This window comes from Aptenodytes patagonicus, chromosome 3 (assembly GCF_965638725.1).
Source record: "Aptenodytes patagonicus chromosome 3, bAptPat1.pri.cur, whole genome shotgun sequence".
In the NCBI taxonomy this organism is placed as follows: Eukaryota; Metazoa; Chordata; class Aves; order Sphenisciformes; family Spheniscidae; genus Aptenodytes; species Aptenodytes patagonicus.
This window is the reverse complement of record NC_134951.1, coordinates 88,271,781-88,298,661: the sequence shown is the minus strand read 5'-3', so window position 1 is coordinate 88,298,661 and position 26,881 is coordinate 88,271,781. Positions and strand designations below refer to the sequence as shown.

At 36.6% G+C, this 26,881-nt stretch overlaps 1 protein-coding gene across 3 annotated transcripts in view; it reads right to left on the bottom strand.

Moving 5' to 3' along the window:
• The window catches only part of RYR2 (ryanodine receptor 2), a 457,875-nt gene that overhangs the window by 124,138 nt on the left and 306,856 nt on the right, over positions 1–26,881 (bottom strand). For all 3 annotated transcript variants that reach the window (XM_076334184.1, XM_076334182.1, XM_076334183.1), the window contains exons 36-51: positions 26,181–26,381; positions 25,953–26,058; positions 23,029–23,172; positions 20,040–20,313; positions 17,033–17,147; positions 16,309–16,441; positions 14,969–15,072; positions 13,435–13,570; positions 11,022–11,208; positions 10,437–10,542; positions 9,039–9,159; positions 7,600–7,769; positions 6,368–6,588; positions 4,971–5,061; positions 1,610–1,750; positions 623–786 (exon numbers count right to left, since the gene is read on the bottom strand). In XM_076334184.1, the coding sequence (XP_076190299.1) occupies positions 623–786; positions 1,610–1,750; positions 4,971–5,061; positions 6,368–6,588; positions 7,600–7,769; positions 9,039–9,159; positions 10,437–10,542; positions 11,022–11,208; positions 13,435–13,570; positions 14,969–15,072; positions 16,309–16,441; positions 17,033–17,147; positions 20,040–20,313; positions 23,029–23,172; positions 25,953–26,058; positions 26,181–26,381 (2,414 nt within the window). The remainder of the gene's footprint in view (positions 1–622; positions 787–1,609; positions 1,751–4,970; positions 5,062–6,367; positions 6,589–7,599; positions 7,770–9,038; positions 9,160–10,436; positions 10,543–11,021; positions 11,209–13,434; positions 13,571–14,968; positions 15,073–16,308; positions 16,442–17,032; positions 17,148–20,039; positions 20,314–23,028; positions 23,173–25,952; positions 26,059–26,180; positions 26,382–26,881) is intronic.

Here is a 26,881-nt window from a genome sequence, read left to right as displayed (position 1 = left end):
ATTCTATACAAAGGAGAATGGGGCTCTGGGTGTAGTCAAAAATCAGGGCACAAAAATCCCATTCAGATATGTGTTTTGTCTGGCTAATGTACTTTAAAAAGTATGGTCAGAGTCTGACTGCCTAGAGAGAATGAAGATCCTTCTGCTCAGTTCCCCATTATTCATAGTAAAAAGAGATTATACGAATGCATGATCATCATCATTTTCTGTAGGTACACTGTCATTAACACACACCAGAGTTAGTGTCTTGGTACATGTTAATAATGACAGGGATGATGTAGACTGGTCTACTTTTTCTGCTCCTAAAAACATGATGGTTTGTTTGCAGCAGACGTACAAAGGTAAACAGACAGTTCCATCTTCAGGCTGAAAATGCATTAAAAATGTTCTAAGTTGACCAAGAAATTAGTTACATAACTGGATACTTATTGCTTTCTATGATTTAAAATAAATACTTAAATAAAAAATAAAATACAAAGTTAAGGTCTCCATTTTATCTAGAAGATAAGCATTCAGAAGAGAATAGAAGCTGTAAGTTCACATCATACCCAACAACAGACTCCATCCCTCTTTTACACATTCATGATAAAAAAAAACTAGTTGCAACAAAGTAATTCCTTACTTTGATGTATCAACAGGTTGAGGATTAAAGTTCCCATCTGAATCCATTGAAGACTGTTTTTCCATCATATTGACATAATTTGATTCCATATAGTCTGGAGGTAAGGCCCCTGCAACTGCGCTCAAACAAGGCAAAGCCAATTTGAACAGTTCTTGTTCATACTTCTGTGGAACACACAGGGGATAGAAAGTGAGTAGTGAATGGAAGCTGTCAACATCACTGCTGAAACTGATATAGCTATATCTGAAACCAAGCAGCCACAGAATGGCTTTTTTACTCAGTGTGAAATTGAATTTTTGTTCTGAAAATAAAGGAAACTGACTGTCCAAAGCATATTATACAGTACAGATAAAGACAGGATCAAGCCTTGTTCTTGCTGAAGTAAATGGGAAAAGTATTGACTTCACTGGGAGCAACACTAGACATTTTTCAGATGTCTGGGAAGAGAACATAGCACAGGAATATGCATAGCATTTCTAAATACCTAGATTTGAAATGAAAACCATGAAATTTTAAGCAGGCTGGTTAAAAACACTCATAGAATGAACAATAAGTACATACCAAGGCGTATTATTAAACTTTTGTCCAACATAGAATTGATTCAAGGGTGAAACTACAACTACTAAGTAAAGGACTATGCTCTTGGTTTAAGGAAGGATAGTGCGTGAGGTAGAAAAGTGCAGCTTTCAGTCACCTGCAGATGCCTGAATTTGCTTTTAGGGCTCTGAAGTGTAGTTGACCTGTACAGATACACCTCAAGATTACTTCATTAGCTATACAATTGTTTTTTTAATGAGCAGACAAAGTGGTATTCCTACATTAAAGCAGAAGCTAGAAGAGGAAGATTTAAATTTACTAAAGCCTGTATTTTTCCCTTTGAAGTGGATAACACAGTGTTGATAAAAGCTGGGTAAAAATGACAGATTAAAGAAAAAAGGTTACACAGTAAGACTTTTGCAGTAGTAGATGGATATTAAAATTAATTACCTTTTGAGACAAAGCATCAAAAATACCCCAGAACAACTTTCTGGATAAATGAAGTTCTTCTTCTGAGGCAGCACCAAAGTTACCCCATCCACCTGGCAAACAATAATACTTCCAGCATCTTTCATAATGATTTGTCAGCAGCTAAAACAGAACATATTTTGAAAGGAAATAAAATACAACTGTTGAAGTTCTTCCATTCTGGCACTCGACCATTATACAGGCACTGCCAGAAAAATGTCTAATTTTTATCAAGAAGCCATGTTGTGTATCTATTCTTTAAATCACTGGTGGATATACACACAGAATGAGCAGTTCTTTCTTTTAACATTAGTGGCATATGCAAAAAGCATGTGACAGAGGATAATTTTTCTCAACACCACAAGAACTCTGACAGCTCAGCTGAAGACAAGAATTCACCTCCGTGTGCCGCTATTCCAAACACTGCTGCTTGGTGGGTAAGACAGTAGAACCATGATTTCACCTAGTTCCCAATTATTATTTACACGTCTGAGAGCTATTCAAGAATAACTCCCAGTGTGACTCATCTCTTCTGTGAGTTGTAAAACCTGCTGTCAGTCTACCCTCCTTGCCCTCTATTACAATTGGCAGAGGAGCTTTAACCTCCCTCCCTCTCTTTCATTAAATACGTATTTCAGGGATACTTTCTTCTTAAGTGGTTACAAGATTCCAGATTATCAGGGACTCAAATGGTGCAAGGACCTGCTACTGGGTATTTGCCAAACTAAGACATCACAGATTTTGCACTGAATGTGTCCTCTATGTCCCTGAGTCACAGACAAGAAGAGGAAAAATTAGTTGTATGTCTGTCAGTAAAGGTAATCCCAAACAAAAAAATTCTGGCAATAGCAAAGTATGAAAACCTAGTCCTCCTCAGGGGCAGATTTCCCTAAGGCACAGAATGATCCTTCTAATAAATTTAGGTGGAATCTTAATTCAGAGTTTATTTTAACAGTTCCTCAGAGAAAAAGAGAATTGTTTCAACATCACTTTGCAAAGCATGTTGGCAAAATATTACAAGTCACAGTCAGTAAGGAGATGACAGGATTCCCTTTTTTCCAGTCAGAACAAATGCCAGGATGGAAACATGCAGATATTCATAACGTAAATGTGCAGAAATAAAGACAGGCATTAAAAAAAAAAAGTCCTGATGTGTAGAAGTGAGGATTTTGATAACCAAAAATATAACCTCAATACTGTGCGGTCCTGTTATACTTTTCATGGATCAGAAAAAAACCCAAAACAATCCATATAATGTATTTGTATATCTTTAGATTTAAATAATTTATTATTATCTATTTACTATTTAAAGATGATTAAAGAAAAAAGGGAGAGAAGAACTTACATGCGTATATAATGTAAAAAGACAGAAGTTTTATCATTTGTGTAGAACCACAGGGGTCTCAGAAATATGGACTCTAACAGTCTAAGACGTATTTGAAAACGTTTTTTTCAAAATAAATTCTATTCCACAATGGCCAGAGTTCAGGTTTGCTTTTGGACAACATGTGAGTGCTAATATATATGTACATATTTTTAAATCTAGCCAAGAGTAAAGGCAGGTTTACCCTTAGAGAAGTCCCTGATGAAGCACTGAATATGATTTAAGAGGAAATAAAAACAAGGCAGCCCTATTCCAGAAAGTTCACACCAAATTATAGAGGAGAAGCATCACAGATTTGAATTCACATGCTGCCTAAACTGAGGTAATTTTTAATTGTAGAAACCAGCAAAGGTATTCACAGTAGATAGCACTCTATTCTGATTTAGCCCTAATGATTTCCTCCTCTCTTCCCATTCAAATTTACATTTTCAGATGCATGATTAACTTGTAGCTGTCTCTTTAGACTACTATAACCGGTTTGCTAGCACAAGCCCATAAGGAATATACATGGTACTTTCAAATCAGAAACACATTAGTAGATATAAGTAGGAGTCCCTTGTTAAATCACTGAAAATCAGTTTACTGTTGGTGAAACCTTTGAAAAGTTCTAGTTCTATCTTCAGATAGAGTTCACTTTCCTCAGAAACTCCTACTACTTGTTTAGGTGTCAATGGACAAAATCATTTGCCCATGCTAACACCACGGTTCTCTTCATATCTATAGGCTCCCGAAGCCTGACTTGCCAAAAGGATCTAATTATTATTTCCTTCCTGTTCAGTTCAGCAATATGGGAAAGTCACTGCAGTCATGACCCTCAGGATCAAAAAACCTGCTGTCCTAGATGAACAGATCTCAGAGAGCTGGGGTTGCTCCTTCCCCTCAAAAAAAACCATAGGCACACAGGGAGCACCAAGTTACTATGTGGTTTTTGCAGCACATAAAACGTCATAATGCATTAGAAAGGTCCCCTTCAGGGCAGTATACTAAATTATCAACTGTTTTTCTCACACATAGGCACTAAAGAATGGCTGCTCTGGCATCTTTAGTTTGATTGAGCACTTCTTGGGGGACACAACCAAACTATGAAGTCCTTGGCAGGGGAAAGACCATGCAGCAGGTCCTGGCTTTAAGACTAATGATTTAAATTCCTCATCTGATGTCAGAGACCATAATCTGGCTAGTAGAAGCCTGCATAATTCTGAGGAGTATTTTGGCAAAGAAATCAGATGTAAAATGCAATTAATCCTGGTATGTGGCTTTTAAAGCATAAAGAAATATTAAATAAGAAAAGATTAAATATCTCGCTCAAAGTTGTGGTGGGAAAGCATTAAAAAGGACTGCTGAAAAACAGCAGTAGGTAAGGTGAGAAATGATACATTTCTTAGAACTGCCGATGAAATCTGAGGAGTCTTTAAGAAATGTGTCATCTCAGAAAGGAAAAAACACATTCTTCTTGTGCATTAGGAATCAGAATCAAAAGATACAGAGAAACCTTTGGGGGCTGAAAACAAAATGGAAGATTATTAAAAAACATGTATTGCTTAGATTTCTAAGCACAAACCACAGAAAAAGAGTCCGTTTTCCACGAGCTGGGAAAACCAACACAGAGGGCAGAAGTAAGGTTACATACAGACTATCAATTGCTATCTTCCTTTGTGCACTGGATTCTGCCCCCCGCCCCCAAGAGTTTTTCTATTCTGTTTCCACATGGGCTTAAAAACAAAGGAGATAATTAAAGGAGAAGTAAACATTAGACACGGACTTCATAATTCCATATGGATGGATGTAAATTAGACTGAATTCCTGCCGAAGCAGCAATTTGTCTTTAAGAGTTATGGTCTTAGATTATTGCAGAGTGGAGGTAAGGTAACAAAGAAGATAGAGAATATTCCCCATGCACGTATTTTCTGTTGCATTTTCTTACAAAGAATGCTGTTGAACATTAAAATATATTTTTACCTTGAGAGGCATCTTCGCATGTTCATTTAATAGAGGAACATCAAATACTAATCTTCTCAGCAAATGCTGCATCATAGAAGGCCGCAACTGCCTAAAAGCAGACAAACCATTTCAAAAGGGCGTACCAGCATAGTTTCATGTAAATAATTAATAAATACATTAAAGCAACCTGTCAGTTCTATGCCATTAAAATTCTTCAAATTCATAAAGTAATAAGATTTTGCTTGTGGCACTAAAAAAATGTGCCCAAAAGAAAGCAAACAAGTGCATACCAAAGAAAACCTTCTGAACAAGCTGAAAATCAAATGCTGTAAGGAAGCAGAGAAAATATCTCATCTATAGACAGAGAAAATCAGGAAATAAAATACTGAATTTTGATATTGTGTATTATGATCACCATGCCCATGAGAAAAGGCTATAATGTTAATTTCTTGTAATATATCTCAACGGCTCTTAAAAATATCCTAGAAACTAATAAAGACATAAGAGCATTAAGTCCTTAGATATGTACTAAACAAGACGCAGCAGTGGGCACCAACTGGAAGGACAGAAGAAATAGGTATAGCATGTATGTTAGAATGGCATGGACATTAAACCTTTCCAGATAAATAGCAAACACTGGTCCATTCTATTGCTTCTTATCAAGGTAATATATATATAAAATGGTCAATGTGATATATTTTATAAAGAAATGCTATACAGTACTTTTTTACAGTACTATAATATAAATGTCTGTCATTTCTGAACACATTTCCACATTATGCAAAAAAAATTATGGTGAAATATTCAAAACATTCTGGTGATTTAAAAGCCTAAATGTTGCTAGCTTTAATTAGAAATTTAATTCATAAGCGCCTAGTCAACTTCTGATAATTGAGCCTGTAGGCTTGTAAAAAATTGGATAATAACTGTTTTTGAGACTGCAGATACCCAGACAAAATTTGTCCCGTAGGTGTCAATAACGAGATATAACAATACTAGTCATTGATTAGGATTTCAAATGTAACACAACATAAACAAACATCTCCATAGAACTGTAAAATCTACTTATCATCAACCATACTGCCAATCTGTACAGCTAAAAGTATTTAAATGGCACTTCAGTCCATGCACAATTCCACATTTCCAGAGCTTTGTCTTTTTGCAGTACATGCTCTTAGTTAATCGCCAAGGTTTTAATTTAAAAAACTCGGTAATAGCAAAATAACTGAGGACTGCATATGAGTAATTAATGAAGTTGCAAATTGAATACAGTGTATTTAAAAATATCACAATCATCTGCCAGAAAAGAAATCTTAATTATGCTACTGGTGGCATAGTTCTGCATTCCTGTATTATAAGTATCATAGGTTACTTTATCAATTAGCATTCCTGTACAGCCAGGAGTATTTTCTTACCCACAGATAGACAGCAAACACTCTTCAATAGAATCTCGCTGAGCTTTGGTAAGAGAGCATCCCTTTGAGAGTCTGTACACAGTATGTAATAAGGAATCGATGAGGGAAGCATGGTGCTCTGTGCCAGCAAAAAGAGGAGCACATCTGGTCAAGAGAGGCAAGACTGCTGTGCAAAGGTATCGATTCAGAGCCAAAGCCATATCCGTAGCACTTAAAGCAGCCTATGAATTAAACGGGACAGAAATTAGATTTGTCTCAACAATGTTGTTACAAATGAAAAGAACTTGTTGTTTGTTTTTCCTTTGTAGTAGTTATGAAGAGGGAAATTTCGAAAATACACAAATGAGGATTTGATAACTACTGGAAGCTGGATGCCTAGCTTCTTTTTCTGCTTCTGAAGTCTCACAGATGGTTTTTGTTTTGTTTTGTTTTTAACGAACAAAAACATAAACACTAAAGGAAGCCATTCAAAAACAAAACAATTTTCAAGACTATGTTAAAGAATGTCACAGTTGCTTAACAGAACACTCCAAAATCAGGTAATACCAGTCAAGTCTGCATTTATAAGACTCAGTATGTTCCTGTGTTATGATCAAGCCCAAGTTCCAAGTGAGGAAAAAATCCTCTTTCTAAAATAACAAAATAATTATTTTCAGAAAAATGTTGACATAAAAGGTCAAATAGGGAAATCAAAGTCCATTTCTTAGCCCTCACATAAGCTCTCTAAATCTGATCTTTCTGGACCAAGCCAGCTAAGAAAAATTAGATGGAAATACGACTCACAGAAAAAAAGACAGCAATTTTGAGGAGGAACTAAAACAAAAATTTAGTGATTTCTTAAATAACAATGTAGGTGTCTCTGACAAATGCATGGAGATGAACGATTTCTGTATATCTCTGGAAAGAGGCTCTCAGTTGCATGCTTCATTGGCAGCTTATCTGATTTTGATTCCATAGCACAAGCTCAGAAAGTCTCCTGGGGAAAGGCATTGCATCTCTTATGGATATGGGTATCAGTGGGGGCTCTTATAAAGTGAGCATCATTCTGGAGAATGCTTCTTCACTGTTCTTCAAGTATTCTCAAAGCTCAGCAGCAACAGGCAGCTCATCCAGCATTTGAGAAATGCAGAAGACAACATGAAGAAATAAAAAATGTTTTTTTGAGGGATGAGAAATGCTGCAGTGTTCAGTAAGATAATGGAACCAAAATTACAACAGACTTAAACCCTTACTGTATCTAAAGAAGCAGCAGCACGAAGATCTGGCAGAAAGCCAACTTCAAGAAGGTGTAGAAGAAAATCCTGGTCCTCAATTCCATAGACCCTGTCAAGGAACAAAACCATGGCTGCCTTGTGATCTGGGCAAAACCCCGCAGACATGTCAGGTTCCACCACAGTACCATCTAAAAGGAAGAAATAAGACTTCAATGACAAGGATCATCCTTCACCAGCAGACTAGGCAGTCATGCTACTACTTGTCAGAGGTTTTGAGTCTCTCAATATCTAAGCATCTTCCCCATGGTTTTGTTACACAAAGGCAACATATTTGTAGTTAACTGAAAAAGAATGCATAAGGCAATTATGCATAGATAGATAGACCTCAAAGCCCATACATGCTTTTCTGTTCATGCTTTGTGTATTAAGGGATTCTTATCAGTTGATATTCTAATATGATAAGTACCCAAAACATACTAATTCATCTACAGAACTACCTAGTTCTTAGAAGAAGCAGACAGAAAGTAAAAAATACAATTCTACATCAAACACCCCAGGAATGCAGCACTGGTGAGCATATCTGTAATGTATGGCAACGAATTAACGTTGTACTAAAAAGTCCTCTGTATCTGAAAACTTCTGAAATATCTGTAAGGAATTAATTGAAATATTTTTAAATTTTGATACTTTCATTTTCAAAACCAAATAAAAAATTCTGTATCTGAGCTGTACTCTGTGCTACTGAGATATCACCTATAGATCTATCACTATTTAGAATATAAATAAATAATGGTGTAATAGAACGATTGATCTTTTTCTCTCTTCTACTGTAAGCTATTGGGCAGTCTTGTGCTGTAAGTCCCTAGACAATCCATGTTGCGATTATAATGTTCTCTCTCCAGATACCCAAAAAAGCAGATGTAATTCCTTTCCCTTTTATATTGATGCTCACATAGCTCCCACTATTGCAATCAGTTCTATGTAGGCAGAAAACACAAAGAAATGCATTTGCCTTGTCACACCTATAACTTCACCATAGTTGCTGAAGAACAACTCTGGTGTCTTAGTAAGATCTGCTAGAAACAATTGATAGGGTTAGAACAGCAAAAGCTAATGATTATGTTATCAAGAGAAGAGACTGAAATTTTTTCAAATGTTTTAGAAAAATAGAAAGTATGCATTTTTAAATTTCTTTTTAAAAGTTGTAACAGATTTTCATGATTCAATTTAAATGAATGGGATGTACATCAGTGATTTAAGTGTACACAGAATTATTGCCTATGGCATGCAGAAAAATTTTTGAAACGTTTGAAATACACATGATTTCTCTTCTAATTCACATAATTAGTTGAATTTCTATAACATTTTTAAATACTGAGAGAAGTATGAGTATCAATATGTCATTAAATTACAAAAAATAAGTCGGATGGGGGAAAAAAGTAGAATAATCATCTTACCTTTAGCTATGGTTGGCATGTGGAAAGGAATACTAATTACTCCCACCAAATCTTCCAGTGGAATCAAAGACCGTAGAATTGATCTGATTCTAATGGCTTCCCCTTTACCAGCATGGATTAGCTAAGGAAAAGACAAAAAAGTAACAAGGTCTTCTTTTCATCTTCTATATGTGTTCATGTTCTGTAAACTTTCTGAACCATGGATACACAAAAATTACTGCTCTCAAAATCGCTTTATAATTAATAATGTAAATTTCACGCAATCTGTATTTATTTGCTGTATTTTGCATGCAAATTTGCAAAGTCTTGAAATCTAGATGTTTGGTTATTAAATAAGACTAAGCCCATTTTCAGAATGGAATGTTAGGTAAAATAGGTGAATAAAGCTTTAAAATGTAGCACATGGGGGGACAGAAGGGGGGAAGCAAAAGCAGATTTTCAGATGAAAAAAGCCAGTTTTTCTGTCCTGGCCAAATAACAACACTTTCAGGTATACCAGCTGTTTTAGTTTTGTTTTAAAAAAGGCAGCAAGACAGGGAGAAAACAAGGCAATTTTTTTTATTCAAACAAAACAGATATTCATACACTAACCTTACCATATGGATATCTCCTTTCTCAAGTTATCGATCTCTGCACAAATCTGATTCTGATCTATACTGATCTATATGAATTAGGGCACATTTCAGGGTGAAATGAGAAACTATGCATAAGTAGAGTAGAATTTCTGAAGAACAGGAAGGTATTTTGAATCATAAACAACAAATATTTTCAAATAGTTTCAAGCTCTTAGGAACTAAGTGGTAAGGGCTTGGTTTTTATAGTATGAGTGTCTAATTCTTTGTATTTAATGCCTGAAATAGTGACATCTTACCTTTGAGAAGGTTTGTCAGTGTGAATAAAGATTATGAGATATTGATGTGTATGTCCAGGGACAATGCTTATTCCTACGTTTTAAAAGAATGCCCTATAATATTGACTCTTTTATATGCAATTTAAACAGTCTGTTTAAATAAGTGTATGAAGAGAGTAAAACCATGGTTTAAAAAAAATAAATCAATCTACACCATCACAATAAATAGGGAAATTTGAGGAGTTTGATTGTCATAATGGACAATCAAACAATATTCATGACAGAATGTTGAAGACCAACCACAGGGAACGGTAATAAGAAAAGCAATGGAATAATTCCTTTAAAAAGAACAGCTTCTGAATAGTTTACAGAAATTCCTTGCAAATTAGCAGATGAATACATTATGTACATTAGGATAATATGTAGCCATACCACTGCTTTAATACCTGGTAACATGTTACTGTGAAAAAAGCCAAACAGCAAACCACCGAACAATCAGTAAAACAACTATGCCTTTACTTTCCAATGCATGAAGACATAAAACTTACATGCATTTCAGGGGCACAACGTCCTAAGAGGTCAATCAAAGCAGCATAAAAGGTCATGATTGCATTTCCCATGTGAATAGTGTCATCTTCTTGTTCTTCCATTTCACTGTAATTAATTAAATGTTAAAACAATTAAAAGATGAAAAAAATACAAGAGAGTTTTTACATCAGCAATAAATAAAGAAAATCTGCTCATAGGTGTAACAGCTTACACACAGTGGCTTCCTGTTAACTTGTGGACTTTTAGCAGACTGACGCAGAATGGAATTTGTCCCTAAAAGATTGTAGTGACATCTTCATTGTTACCATTTATCTGTCTCATTTTGCATCAGGGGATTGATTCTTAACTGACTGACAAAGAAAAAACAGAATTCTAAAGAGGATTTAATATTTAGAGGGAGTTACTTAAATTAACAGTGCAGAGGAAGCATTATTTGGCAGAAGACAAATCTCTACCCTCCATAGAATCCAGGGAAGAATACAGCTGATAATTCACATGTTAAAACAAACAAGTCACTTCACGACTAAGATTATAAAACAAATAAACAAAAATTATGGCAATGTAAGCAATTCCACTGCACCTACAGGGTTTTACCCGATCCATTACTTGGGGAAGGTCCATCTCTTGTTGGATCTTCTGATATTTGTATTGCTTCCTCCATGGCAGCAAGTAACCCATTGCCTCCTTCTCCTCTTAGAGCTGGACCAAAACATTCAGGTCGACGGATAAGCAGTCTGACTACAACATTAGCATTCTCCTCCACACTCTCTCCTACCACACAGAACAAATACCAAGATTTAAGATCATATCAAAAAGACTTCTGAAATATAATCAGAAAAAGGTACACAAAAGTGCAGAATGTATGCATCAGTAGATACTTTTAACCACAAAACAGTTTAAATATCATGACAAAGTTACATAAACACACAAACATACTCCTCTATTATTGTAATAAAAGCTATGAAACAAAACGTGATTTCATTCAAAATTAAATAGAGCCAAAGAAGTACCTATGTAATAAAGGGTGTTTAAAGCATCACTGAAGCTACTGATTTGTAGTAAAGACTCACAGTTAAGTGAAAGAGTTAATGAGGGGACCAATATAGCTGCTAAACACTAAAATTGGACTATCCAAATCTTCATCAGAAGATGGGGGTTTGGCTCTATGCCTAGCATGATTTTTATCATACAATATTTAGGACACTCTGCTTCCAAAGGAGATGTGGGCATTTCAAAGACTATAGATGGATCTAAAAAATGGGACATAGGCTCATAGGACCCTATATGACTTGTGAAATGGGCATCTAAGTTACTGCGTGTCTTGCATAATTTATAGAATCATAGAATCATTAAGGTTGGAAAAGACCTCTAAGATCATCGAGTCCAACCATCGACCCAACACCACCTTGCCCACTAAAACATGGCCCTAAGTGCCGCATCCACTCGTCTTTTAAATACCTCCAGGGATGGGGACTCCACCACTTCCCTGGGCAGCCTCTTCCAATGTTTAACCACTCTTTCAGTAAAGAAATTTTTCCTCACATCCAATCTAAACCTCCCCTGCCGCAACTTGAGGCCATTTCCTCTCGTCCTATCACTAGTTACTTGGAAGAAGAGACCGACACCCACCTCACTACAACCTCCTTTCAGGTAGTTGTAGAGAGCGATGAGGTCTCCCCTCAGCCTCCTTTTCTCCAGGCTGAACAGTCCCAGTTCCCTCAGCCGCTCCTCATAAGACTTGTTCTCCAGACCCCTCACCAGCCTCGTTGCCCTTCTCTGGACACGCTCCAGCACCTCAACATCCTTCTTGTAGTGAGGGGCCCAAAACTGAACACAGTATTCGAGGTGCAGCCTCACCAGGGCCGAGTACAGGGGCACGATCACTTCCCTACTCCTGCTGGCCACACTATTTCTGATACAGGCCAGGATGCCATTGGCCTTCTTGGCCGCCTGGGCACACTGCCGGCTCATGTTCAGCCGGCTGTCGACCAGCACCCCCAGGTCCTTTTCCGATAGGCAGCTTTCCAGCCACTCTTCCCCAAGCCTGTAGCGCTGCATGGGGTTGTTGTGGCCCAAGTGCAGGACCCGGCACTTGGCCTTGTTGAACCTCATACAATTGGCCTCAGCCCATCGATCCAGCCTGTCCAGGTCCCTCTGCAGAGCCTTCCTACCCTCGAGCAGATCAGCACTCCCGCCCAGCTTGGTGTCATCTGCAAGCTTGCTGAGGGAGCACTCAATCCTCTCATCCAGATCATTGATAAAGATATTGAACAAGACCGGCCCCAAAACTGAGCCCTGGGGAACACCGCTCGTGACCGGCCGCCAACTGGATTTAACTCCATTCATCACAACTCTCTGGGCCCGGCCGTCCAGCCAGTTTTTGACCCAGCGCAGAGTACACCTGTCTAAGCCGTGAGCCGCCAGCTTCTCGAGGAGAATGCTGTGGGAGACGGTGTCAAAGGCCTTGCTGAAGTCCAGGTAGACCACATCCACAGCCTTTCCCTCATCCACTAGGCAGGTCACCTGGTCACAGAAGGAGATCAGGTTGGTCAAGCAGGACCTGCCTCTCATGAACCCATGCTGGCTGGGCCTGATCCCCTGGTTGTCCCACTCATGCCTTGTGAGCGCCCTCAAGATGAACCGCTCCATAATCTTCCCCGGCACCGAGGTCAGGCTGACAGGCCTGTAGTTCCCCGGATCCTCCTTCCGGCCCTTCTTGTAGATGGGCGTCACATTGGCAAGCCTCCAGTCATCCGGGACCTCCCCTGTTAACCAGGACTGCTGATAAATGATGGAGAGTGGCTTGGCGAGCACCTCTGCCAGCTCCCTCAGCACTCTCGGGTGGATCCCATCCGGCCCCATAGATAATTCCACTCTTTCTGCAAATTGTCCTTTAAATTTACAGTAACTTACCAAGTTGGCTTGTATTACCATTTTAAATGTCAAACTTATTTGAACATTAGAGGAAGTTATAAAATTTATAGGCTTCTACTCTACCATTGCAAAAAACAGCAAAACGAAGAAAATCCAAATATCGCTCTCCTTCAACTGGATTCCATCCGATGTCTGGGTAGCCTTTAGAAATCAACAAAGGACAACTCTGCAATCCACATCCAGCCAAATAGCGAACCACCTAAAAGCAAGGTAAGATGAAAAAGATATTAATTGTGAAAAAGAAGAGAAGTGCAGTTTCAAAGGGAAGCATCCTCATATGTTGCCTCGGATATGGTGTCCACATTCTATTATCCCCAACAAAACCGTATCATAGTTTGGGCAAATCAGAAGAGCAGCATCTTTCTTAGTTCACTTTCCCAGTCTTTTCCTACTTCAGCAGCCATGAACTGCAAGACCTTACTTATCTCAGTTCCATTTTTCCTCTAAATCACTGCTTTGCTATCTATATCTCATTTCTCTTGCAATCCTGAGCGTTACAAATTAGCCAATTTTGTGATATTCCCCAACTATATACTATCCATATTTGAAAACACGTCTTCTGATATAACTCACAGGTCTACTCTTTTATTTTAACCTTTCCTTTTCACTTGCCTTTTTTCTACCTTTCTTTTTAAACACACAGCAGTAACACTCCCTGTAATTCAGACCTATAGTCTCAGTAGTAGTTTTCAGTTGGCTCTCTCCTTTCTGAATTGTAAGAATTGTAAGCATAGCCTTTAAGCAGTTCAGACAGCTTCTTTTTGCTGACCATTTATAAGAATGATAAGTCTGAAAATGTCCTTTTAAACACACATGGTTCATCCTCCTATTCCAAGAAAGGATCATCTATTACTCTTATATTACTCCTGACAGATGCTTTCCTACGAAGGTTATAGCATCTCCAGAACTGGAGGTCTTCAAGAACAAATTGGACAATGTATTCTGCTGTCTTACTTTCCATTAGAAAGTTTTTTTTAATGCCAATCTTGAATCTGTCTTTCCATTATTTAAGACACTTTTCTTACCCTCTACTGACATAGTAACCATTATTCTATTCCTTCTTGCAGCAGCAATTTACATGTTCTACACAATTGTCACATGCTCTCTTGAGTTTTTTATTCTTTAGTCTAATTAATCCCAGTTCCTTCAATCTTTTCTGAAGCAGGTTTAAATGTTAGGAAAAAAAAAAGATAGATATAGATAGATATCTCTACAAAAATTTGTCATATACTGTAACAAGTTGTCACAAGGCTTCTAGTAACCCCTATCTCATTATGCCACCACTGCATGTCACCATGAAGACAGAATAACAAAGATTTTAGCAAGGAAGTTTTGTTGGGTATGGCCTCCACTATTCCCAAAGTAAGAGCTGCCCTTGAGGCAATTCCTTTTGGTTACACCTGTGTATGTAATAACCATTCAGTTCAACTATCCAGACCAGCCGCAGAAAGAACAAACAATCAGATTCTGATAGTCTTCCTCTGAAAGGTACCTAAAAATCCCATAGAATTCTTATCTTGGATTTTGATTACTTCAGGAAACAAGAATCTCCCCTTCTCTACAGGGAAAAAAAATGCTTGATAAAGAAGCTACCAACCTTCTCCAGATCAGGCTCCCTTAAAGCTAGCGCAAGTTCATTGTTATCCATCACAGAGGCTGCTGCAACATCTAACGGAGTTGATCCTCGCATAGAAGGAGAGGCTGTTAAAATAACATGTCATTTCAACACCAACTTAATGAAAACCAACAAATTCATAGAAAATATATTAACAATTTTTTTTTAATAAAATACAACATTTTATCATTATTTACTACATGATTATAGGCATATCATTTATACCACTCAGTTTATAATAAAATCATGCACTCACATGAAATTTGACATTGATACGAATTCAAAGTACAACGTAGATGTTCAAGCTAGAAACAACTTTTCTTACACATTCCTATTCTCATCACATACTTTGTTTTAAGATCTCATTCTTTCCAATTTTCCTAACTGACACAACTTCGTTTTGAGGAAAAGGTAGCAGGGATTTTGTATCTAAAACACTGACATTTTATCAGATGTACTGAAATAGAAAATATCTTTAAGCTTTAAAATATAAGATTATATGTTATCTATTTCTTTAAAAAATGGCAGTCATTATAGCCTTAGGAAAAGCTAAGGTTCTCATATTAACACTCCAAATGCATTTGATTTGGGCACTTTCTCTCCAAAAAGATTTTTAGTTATACTTCCATCCTGTACCTACACATTAATAAGGAATTTGTGATCATTTAAAAAAATTACTATGATTCTAAATAATTATATATTCTCAATTACAAGTACTAAATTAAATAAAGGATAAATGTATCTCCTCTGTAACATTTCAGCCTAGTAAAGAAAGGCTGACACTTTAAGAAAATTTCAAGGTTCATTTCTGGGCATCTATGCATGCATACCCAAGCAAATGAGCTCTGTATTTCTCCCAATGCCATAGCTGTATACTGAACAATCTACGGAAGAAAGTGCAGGGGAGCAAGCTTGAGCAGTGAGAAGTAAGCCCTAGTGAAATGCTGCCAACATTTCTTTATGATTCTCTTCATCAAAATCAGTATTTTATTCTGTTCCTCAAAATGGGCAACTAAACACCAACTCCCTCTTAATGTCCAGGCACATACAAAAAAGCGTATACTAAATTACCTCAACTTAATGCTACTGTCAGGGGTTTGTTTGGAGTTAGCAACACAGTTAATGAAGATATTTTTGCACTGGGTAAAGGTGAACCTTCAACACAAACAGAGGGCGCAGAGGGATGCAGAAAAACACTGGTGGTTTTATATATAGATATTAAAATATATATATATGTGTATATATATAAATAAAAAACAGCAGAAAGCTTTAAGATTTTGTTTTTGGTTTAGAATCTCAAAAGACACACACTTATTACTTACCAAGGCCAACACTGCTGTTTTCCAATAAATAGCTAAGATGATCAAACATAGCTTTTTGATTCTGCCTGCTGATGCGGCAAAAATAACATAGAAAACGACAGCAGTTTGCCACCATCTTTGGGAAAGTGATTTCCTAAGAAGCAAAGAAAAACAGACTGAAGCTTAAATTCTAAAACAGGCATAAAACTTGCAAAAGATCATTTACGTAACAGCCTTTAAACACACTAATATTTATGCATTGTATTCCTTGCACCTCAGTGAAGTTAACTGTTTAGGTTTCACCCTGGAATCAACAGGGCTTTCTCAGCAAGTAAATAACTCCTTAAGCCCCAAAGATCAAGGTATAAGCTTGAAAAACAAGAGCTGGGATCACCCATAAATTCTAGATTAAAACATGAAAGAATGTGAATGCTTAGATTCACAGAGTAATACTGCATTGATTTTTAATTAGTTTCTAAAAACATCTCCCCTTTAAAACCTAGTAAGCATATGAAGTGGTATTTGCAGTTTTTTCTTTAAAGCATCTGAAATTACAATGCTAATTATATCTTCCTCCAGAATGGAAGGATAGATTCTTCTAAAAACTTAGTCAACTATTGTCCTAATGGAAATTAGTAAGAGGTTATGGTCTCAGTACCTCCAGTGACTGCCTACCACCTTACAGGATAAAGCTTTGAACAGCTATATTCTAAAATCTCTGTCTTCTAACAGTGAATTGCTTTACCTTGGATTCTCCTCCACCAAGCACATTTACCATCACTTCCATGACAGTTTCATGCATGCCTAAAGCTCTCATGAGATTTGGATGTTGGTAAAATACTTTATTATTCATGATGTCTCTACAGGAAAACAAAATAAAAAATTGGATTACAATGTTATGGACCAATAGTTTACCTATTATGTTATTTGCAAAGCTGATTTACTGTGCAATTCTTCACCACCTGAGGTGAAAAATTACCTCAGGGACTTTTTCAGGTTGTGTCTCAATGTCTCCTTTTTCTATGCACATTGTGGAAGAACGTGACCTTTCCTTTCCCATACTATAGTTATTGCCCTAATCACCACCTGATTACATCAGAGTAGGATGTTCTTCTATTTTCAGTAGAAATCCCATTCCAGATCTAAAACTATTTTCTGACAAGAGCATGATCAAAACTGCTATAGTAGCTTAAATTTTAAATTCAACTAAGCAATATTTTTGACAAAGCATTCTTTTCAGAATATTTCAACCTTGAGACATTTGACATCTGCCATCAAAACCAAGAAAAAATAACCGTAGGGAAAAGAGAATGTATATCCAGCTAACCTCTAAGCATTAGAAACAGAAGCTGCATAAATATTAACCTTAGTTCATGAGTTACTCCTCAAAAGAACTCTTCTCTCCTACATATTTCAGCAGAACAGATTTACATACTTTAAAATCAGTCCTGTAGATTATAATGTCAATATTTTATGCAGACATGTTATCTCCAATAAAAATGACTGGTTTAAAAAGTAATTAAATTTCTAAAAACTGTAATTAGCCTTGAAATCACACACAACCCATAAATAAATGTGAAAGCAATCAGGTCATGGGAGAAAAGGACTAGCAAGTCACTATAGAAAATACTGTTGACAACTGTTCAAATTTCACTGTACATTTTATAGCAGTCTTCTTTTTTCTGACCTAAAGCTCCTGCAATCAGGCAAGGAAAATTTCAGCCTTATAAAAAGATGAGACATGAAGAGGACTGTTCCATCACTCTAAAAGCTACAAATCTGCAACTATCAGTCACGCAGCAGAATGCATGCAGTATGTCTGATGTAGGTGGCACTATCAGAGTTTTTGATGCCCAGGAACTCCCAGAAAGATTAGCTGATCTTTTTCCCCCAAAGCCTACAACCAGACTTCGTATCAGAGATGATAGAGGACAGGCCCTGCCTCCAAAAGCTATCCATACCACATCGCCTTTCTGCACTACTGCTTCATGCTGTGGAAGAAGACCTTGATGGTATCAATCTGCCAAGTCATTCTAAACTCTTATTTGTCTACAGCAGCTTTCTTTTACAGAAATACAGTACAGAAAGTCAAAACGTCACCTCACGGACTGGCCAGAAATATTACACTACTTTGGAAAGTACATCCACTTTCAGTGTTCTGTTTAACTGTGGACTGCATTATGAAATGTCAAACTTAAGAAAAAAATCTTAACAGCATTTCTGAGGAAACAGTTTTTAAGCAGGAATGAGTGACACATCCATTTCTCAGCTGGAAGAAAGGAATACTTTCCACTCACAGCAAAAAACTTGGCATTTCTAAATAGGTGCTGGAGCCCAGGTTAGGCTATAAAAGGTACAAATGGCACAGCTGGGTAACTTCCAAGATAAACAAGACTATGATAGAAGCTACGAAGAAGGGTAATAGGAACAGGCAGTGAAAACACTAGCTTAACAGAAAGTACTCTTTCTTCCTTACACCAGACTTTGACATATCACCAAAAACATCATTAAAATTAAATCAGATTCACAAAATCTTAGCTTTTAATTCATAGCACAAAATATTGAGGAAAAAATGTAAAAGAACAAAAAGAAAGCAGAACATGAAATGAAAACCCCTCTGAGATTGTTTTTTTCCCAGGCACAACAACGCCAGAATCTAGTAATCACGCATTCATTTTAGACTTCATTAGCTTAAGTGAAATGTAACAACTCAAATTTGAAGTACGACAGTGGATTTAGAAATACCAGTATTTTGTGTCTCTTGACAGGTGATGGACTTTCCCCTTTGCCAAAGCCTTAGCATGAGTACATTGAACACTGCAACAACCAGGGAACTCTGATGAGACCTGCTGGCAAGCTAAGAAGTAGGCATTGTTCATAATGACACTACAAAACTACGTATAGACATTATTTGGATATTTGAAGACATTATTTGGATATTTGAGGTTTTCGGTAAGCTCAAAAAAAGAAAAAGATATTTTGCACAACAAAAACTTCTCCTTGTATTCCTGGCATGCCTTATATAATGCTATCTTTGGTTGTCATTGCTCTTGTTGATTGGGGATTTCTAATAGATCACAGCTGATGTTTAATCTCACCAGACACCTCTCAGATGGTAACATTTCTTTGAAAAAAGTGAGAGAAAAAAAACCAAACTCTTTGCTAGTAGAGATGACCATGTTTTCTTTACTGTTTTCTCCAATTGTACTTTTTATTAGGCTGTATTTCACTATTATTAATCATATAATTAGGAAAAATAAGACTGGGTGAACTACTTCATAGTTCGAATAGTACTAACTACATTCAGTGCAATAAATAGATGGCATATGTACAGACACCTGTAGACACAACTCCATTAGTTGACTGCTGGGGGGAATTGTATGTGTCAACAGCTACCAGTCACTGCAGTTACATAAAATGGACAGTATTCTTGATAGGACTCTTCACAGCCATACTATTTAAAATATGGAAACAAGATATATTTTGTAATACCATAAAACATTATATACGTTTTCAACTTTTCTTACAGGAAGTCTTACAGATGCCATTTGCTTCTCTCCAAAAATGATACATATAATGCTGCAAAGGCTGTATCTTACAACTGAATATACTACACAACTGATACCAGTGTCTGCATTTACACCCATATAGACCATTCACATTCAAACTTCATGTATAACCTTGGCCATAACCATACAGCAAATAACAACAAATATCTGTAAATAAAGAGATGTTACACTCCAATTATTTACCCTAATCCACGAATCATAAGTTTCTCTTCCTCCTTCCCCATTCTGACACTAAGCAACGAACGGATTTGACCGAGGGATGCCAGAAGATTGATTGTGTCTTCCACAGACACACTATTTATGGTGTAAGTCTTTGGTAGGGCTCGAACCAGGCCACCAATACCATCATATTGGCGATGGAGCAACACAAACATGGCCCTCACTAACTCCGGGTCTTCTATCACTGATTCCTGGGCCCAGCGTACCATTGTGTCTGAAATCAACTGCTGAAGAGTAGCTGTGAAGAAAATACATAAATCACAAAATTACCATTAATTGCTCGTCTCTCTACTGGTAGTCCCTCAGAACCCATTATGCAACGTGAATTGGAATGAATTCCAATTCTTAAGAAGCACCTTTTTCTTGGTACTTCTTTAGCAGACTATCAAAGGAAAATAAAATCACACAAGAGAAGCAGAAACATCTCAAAACCAACAGCCTATATTTAAAGTTGAAATACAGAAAATAAATCTGATAACAAAAAATTACGAAGACATACAAGATGCTCACAAAGTCACCAGATTTATTTCTACATATTGCTTTCAAGATTTTTCCAGGAATTCAGGTCTGAGGGGCTTTTTTGCATATTATGAAGTAAGACTAGAAAAATATACTGGTAGCACATGTAAATGCTGTACTATTTATTTACATGCCTAAGCTCTGTATCCACTCAAAAGTTTATAACGTACAAACCAGAATAATTTAACTTAGTCCTTTGCCAAAATCAAAGACCCTTCAAAAGAAATAGAAATGGAGAGACTCCAATCAAATAAATGGCAAATCATCATTTGCATATTTTGAATTCAGTGTCTAACGAAGCAAGAAACCCATGTCTGGTATTCTCACTGACAATCTTTATTAGTTGGGATATATATATATTTATATTTGGGAAAATCGTATCTTAAAATAGACAAGGTATATAATGTCAGTTAAGATTTGAGACTACTGTTTAGAAAAATTACTCATGAACTAACAGTCAAGACAAAGTATTTGATAAAAGACAACTGAATAATATTCTTTTTCCCAACTCAGGGAACTTCCATTCAGGTTTGCAAGACTTTGTCAGATCAATTCAGGATCCTCTTGAGATATCCTGATAGTTATACACCAGAAAATTTCACCTTTAGTACCTACCTAACTAATCAATTTATTTCCATGTCAGGCAGATAACAGCGAAAGTTTGACAAGGGAAATTTGATAATCCCTCCTGAAGTTCAATAAACTGCATAACAAATACCCTGATGTTGAAGAAGGTGGCTGATGCAGACCGAACATCAAAAATATTTTCAAATTAGAAATCTATGTGTTGAGACAGTAACATGATTTTGGAGTAAACCAGATGCAATTTCAGGCTAAACTCAAACAAAACAAAAAAAGTAAAAGTACTTATAGAAAGATATTGAAGGGACAGGAGTTTACAGAAAAGAGAATGTTTAACCAAGAAGGGAAGTTGTGCTAAGATGTGCTAATACAGGGTAAGGGGAAAAAAAGAGCAATAGTACTATATTTTATTGTTACTGTCCAAACACTGTACTATAGGTGTTTCCATTGTCACACAGCATAGCACTTTTTAGAATACAAACACTTTAAAAATAAGTAAAAGAATTAAATGTATTTGGGCTGATATTTCAGGAGGACTGAAATAAATAATAACAAGAAGGGACACAATAGTAAGTTTCCTTTGTTTTTTGTGAAGAATCACATGAGCAGGCTGTCCTTTGGCTCCTGTTTTGATAACTGCAATACTGCATCCAACCTACCTGTGGGTCTGGCTGTTATCTTGCTTACAATGAAGAACCCAAGCAGCCTAGCCACCACAATACTGTTTAATTAGTTTAATATAATACTGTCTTTCTACTAATATGAGAGAGAGAGAATTAGATTTTGTAGAGCTTTAAGCTTACTGCAAGAAAAAAAAATTAGGAACCATAGGATTCATCACCACATTCTCCATAGACCTAGCCTCTAATTATCACTGCCTGATAACTGAAATAATAGTTATAAACTGCAAAGCTAGAAGGCACACTTTTAGGAGGACAAAAATATTTCTACTTAAAGAACAGTAAGCTAACACTAACAACTGGCAGCTAAGAAGCCATCTCATTATAAGTACCCTGGGGAAATCTCATCCCATAATTTTAGGCACTTACATTAGGCAACCAAGTTAAAAGGCCAGTCTCCTTAGAATTCTGTGTAGTCAATGATGGAAACCAAGTTTTTACCAAAGTCAGAACACCTGTGTGCCCAGAAATTCATTCCTGCTAGTAGGGTAGCAGCATAAAAAATTAGGACATTTGAAAGTACCATCCACCATAATAAAGGCAAAAAAATTATAAAAATAAAATCAGCATTGACAAGTAAAAAATAAATAAAATTCCATAATCAGTTGGCACCAAGTGCAGAACTTGGATGCCACTGGCAATGATTCTTATCACAATGGAAAGAAAGTGTCAGAAAAATGACAGAGCAACAATCACAGACAGCAAATCTTGAATTTTAGGTTGGGTAGGGAGGCTTCTGCTAAGTACAGCTTTGCAAATTATGGTCTAATTGCATAGTCTTCTTTAATTTGTTAATTTTCATGGAAATACTGATTTGAAGCTGCTGCAGCTGTTTTATGAGCAAGTTCTCATAATCAGGACCTTGCTACAATTAAGTCTGCACTAATTCTACAAAAAGCAAGATACATCCTGAAAAAATTATGACTTGAAAAAGGATCAAGAGCGAAAAAACCAATAGAAAAAATTTTCCACTACATCCCATTGAGAAACAAATCTGCCTATCATAAAAATTCCATCTAAGCTTGTTTTGAGTCAGAGCTACAAACTTTAAGATGCACAGATGTTTCACTAAAATCCACCTTGCTTTGGCTGAAAATATATGAAGAACTTCCTTCCCTGCTTCTTTTGCCTTTTAGAATTAGGATACGATAAACTGATTTAATTTTGCTTACAGGATGTCTTAGCATCATCATCAACTGGCTTCTCAGCTTGCTTCTTCTTCAGATATGTAACTTTTTCCATAAGGTATAGGAGGCGACCCCTAATGGTTAAATCACTGTTTCCATCCAAGGTTCCATCTTCATCTAGTTCAATTCCTGAAATAAAAAATACACACTAAATAGTAAAAGAATAAAATTAAACAAGTTACAGACATGTTTTGTATCTTGTACATACAAACATAATCAAACTGAACTATGTTGTTCTGCTCTGTTAGAACTACGAAAGAGTTTGATATGGGATACGCTTAACCAGCAGTTTGGAACAAGTATAGATCAGGTATATGTGCGAGGCAGGAAACCGCAGATAAGGATCATGTAATCTTATTAATTTATTGTATAAATTGCGTGTTATTATACATAAAATATATAGTAAATATATTTCTGTGGTCAACTCCCCCAGTTTGCATGTTTCCATGCTAACGCTGATGCCTGTGTTTTGGACGTATGTAGCTCAGAAGTGTAGATACAGTCCCTACTAACACAGTATGGTTCAGCTGATAATAGCAAAGACTAGATTTTAGGTAAAACACATCATAGAAGTGAAAGAACTAAAGTTACAATAAATATACTTTCTAGTAACCAGTCAGAAGAACATAGCCACCTTCACAATACAGTGGCTCTTTCATGTTATTCCTATAACAAGCTATAAAAGTGTAAAAAAATGCATGTGAGGATTTACAGAATCACAGAACAGCTGAGGTTGGAATGAGCCTTTAGAGATAGTCTAGTCCAGCCTCCCTGCTCAAAGCAGGTTCAACTAGAGCAGGTTGCTCAGGACCACGTCCAGTGAGGTTTTGAATATCTCCTAAAGTGGAGACTCCACAACCTCTCTGGGCAGCCTGTTCTTGAGTTCCATCACCCCTAGAATAAAAATTAAAAAAAAAAAATTAAGTAGAATTTCCTGTATTTCAATTTGTGCCCATTGTCTCTTGTGCTGTCACTAGGCACCACTGAGGAAAGTCTGGCTCAGCCTTCTTTACTCCCCCTGCCCAACAGTATTTATACGTATTGATACAATCCCCCCATGAGCTTTCTCTTCAAGGTAAACAACCCCAGCCCTCTCACTCTCCCCTTGTACAAAAGATGCTCCAAGAATTTAACCATCTTTGATGGCCCCTCCTTGGACTCACTCTAGTGTGTTCATGTCTCTCTTGTACTGGGGAGCCCAGCTGTTGGCTTTCTTTGCCACAAGGGCCCATTGCTGCTCATGCTTACCTTGCTGTCCACCAGGATCCCTGGGTCCTCTTCTGCAAAGCCACTTTCCAGTTTGGTCCCTAGTCTGTCCTTGCTACATGGGGTTATTCCTCCCCAGGTGCAGGACTTTGCACTTCCCATTGCTGAACTTCATGGGATTCCCATCAGCTCATTTCTCTCATGCACTCATGCATACATTGTAAAGGAATTAAAAATCTTGGCCTATTACTCACACTAAAATAAGCTCAAAGTAAAAAAGTCATTCAACTATTTTTTCTGGGATTTTAGTTTCTGACATAAGTTCTGAAGTTAAGGGTTTTGTGGGGAGTTCTTTAGCAATCTTGAATTTTATAGGATGTTTCTTCACAATATTACATCATTCTTCTCAATTTATTGCATCTGTTTTTAATTGTCTGATTTTTTGCATTAAGTACAGTTCCATTAAAATTTATTTTGTTATATTTTGTCCTAAGAGAGTAATTGATGCTAAACTAAACAAGGATCATCAGTAACTTCAGATTTTACACTAAATCACATTACAAGACAGTTCGGATGGCAGTCTCTTCAACCAAACTAATTAACAGTAAAGACACTGAAATGTCTTCTCAATTAGAACACAGAGATGCTCTGAAATTACTCAAATGAAATGTCTGTTTTCCTACAATTATGCTGTTCCCTGAGCTCTAGTTGTATTTTTCTGATTTGCAAACTGTCAATATAATTGTCTCTCAACCATTTCACAAGACGTGAATCCCCAAATGGTGGCTGGCTAATCAACCAAACATAGGACTCGGGATGTATATTTGTTTTACCTATTCTGAATACACAGAGTAATTAATTCTGCTCTACTGTAATGCATGTCTCAGTTATTTTTTTAAAATAGTGTACTGAAGTAAAATGAAGGGATGAGTATCCTCCAAACAGGAAAAAAAACAAAGTCCTCAACACAAAATGTAAGTAAGCATGCATTCCGAACAAAACTACTCTATAACTGAATTCGCAGTATTCATGGATATGAGCTTGACATTTAAAATACACATTTTCGTGCTCCATTTCTATATTGGTATTTTTGTATTTAAGTTGTTACTATATTTCACATTTTAGTATGACATAGAACTTAATTGGTTTTTATTAACTAAAGTGAAGAAATCAAAACCACTGAAATTTAACTGCTCCTTTTGATTATTAGTCTATTTCAATAGATAATAAACTTCTATATCTTCATTCATGTCCGAGAAGAATCAGCCACTAATATTGTGTTATATTGTGGTTAACATGGCCATAGTCAACTTGATACAGCAGATGACCTATACCAACCTATGTAAAGAAGTGCAAGGGAGAAGGAATAGGGCAGAGAAACCCCTTGAATAACAAGTGAGCTACAGCGTTATCCAATACATTAAGCCCAAAGAAATTCCCACAGAGTTGTATGGGTGAAAAAACCCCCTTTTCCCTCATGAAGCAAAACATACTGCATTCCCTTCTAGTTTGACCAGATCCAAGGATAAGAACATTTCCTTGCTTTTGACTACAAGCTGAGTATCTTTATTTGATAGTATTTATAATTGATATAGTGTAATCTATAGACTACTTAGTTGGTGTTTCTTATGTAAAATTATTTAGAAAAATTGCTTCTAATGCTAATATAATTAAAAAAGTAAAAAAATTCAGTAACGACTTACCACAGTGTGTCATTAGGTCTTCATGGAAATCCAAGAGTTGATCCCGAATTTCTTCAGGGCAAGGACAATCATTTTTATCATCTTTAAAGTTCAGCAGCATGTTAATCTTAAAGAATACAAAGGAAAGGCAAATGACACTGATCTCCGAAAGGAAAAATGTTGAAATCAAACAGAACTCTGCCACACATAGAGCACAACAAAAAATAAATTGTCCATTGTAAGCTGTACCTGCTCCTGAGGTGGGGATCGAAATTCTTTTGTTTTTCTAGCTGTCAGGGCAGCAGACATGTTCAAGGCCTGCATCACTTCATTGTACCGGAAGCGTTGATTTTCTTGAAGCTTGGCCACAAAATCATCTGAAAATGCTACAATGGCTTCTATTCGGTGTCGTATTTGGCAATCACACAGGTACTGGAGTAGATGACACATCTGAGAAAACAGTATCGTAACAGAAAGAAGAGTTGGCAAGCTAAGAAATATCTTCTGTATATTATGCAAATAAGGTTGGATTCCTTACAGTAGCAGTTACTATCAAATAAAGTGACTGAAATCTTTAATGCTGTCATTTACTACATGGGAAGTAATCCTACACCAGGAATAGCTGGCATCTGAAAGAGATTTATTTGCCTCAGAAATATAAAATGTAAGACTTTAATAAAAGTTATAAGAGAATGGATTTATTCCTTGCTTCTAGGGAATTTCTTTTCTGTTTGGATCCATAAAAATGAAGAATTCCCTGTTAATGTCATTGAACAAGTAATTCTATTTAATGAAACAACAGTGGTTTGATCTATGGTGAACAAGTTTATATCATCAGGAAGATAGTAAATCTTGTTTCCTGTAAGGAAATTACTTCTCTATTTAACTAACATCAAGATGATGTATTCCTTAAAAGACAAATTACCAAGTGAAGAAGAAAGGATCTGCGA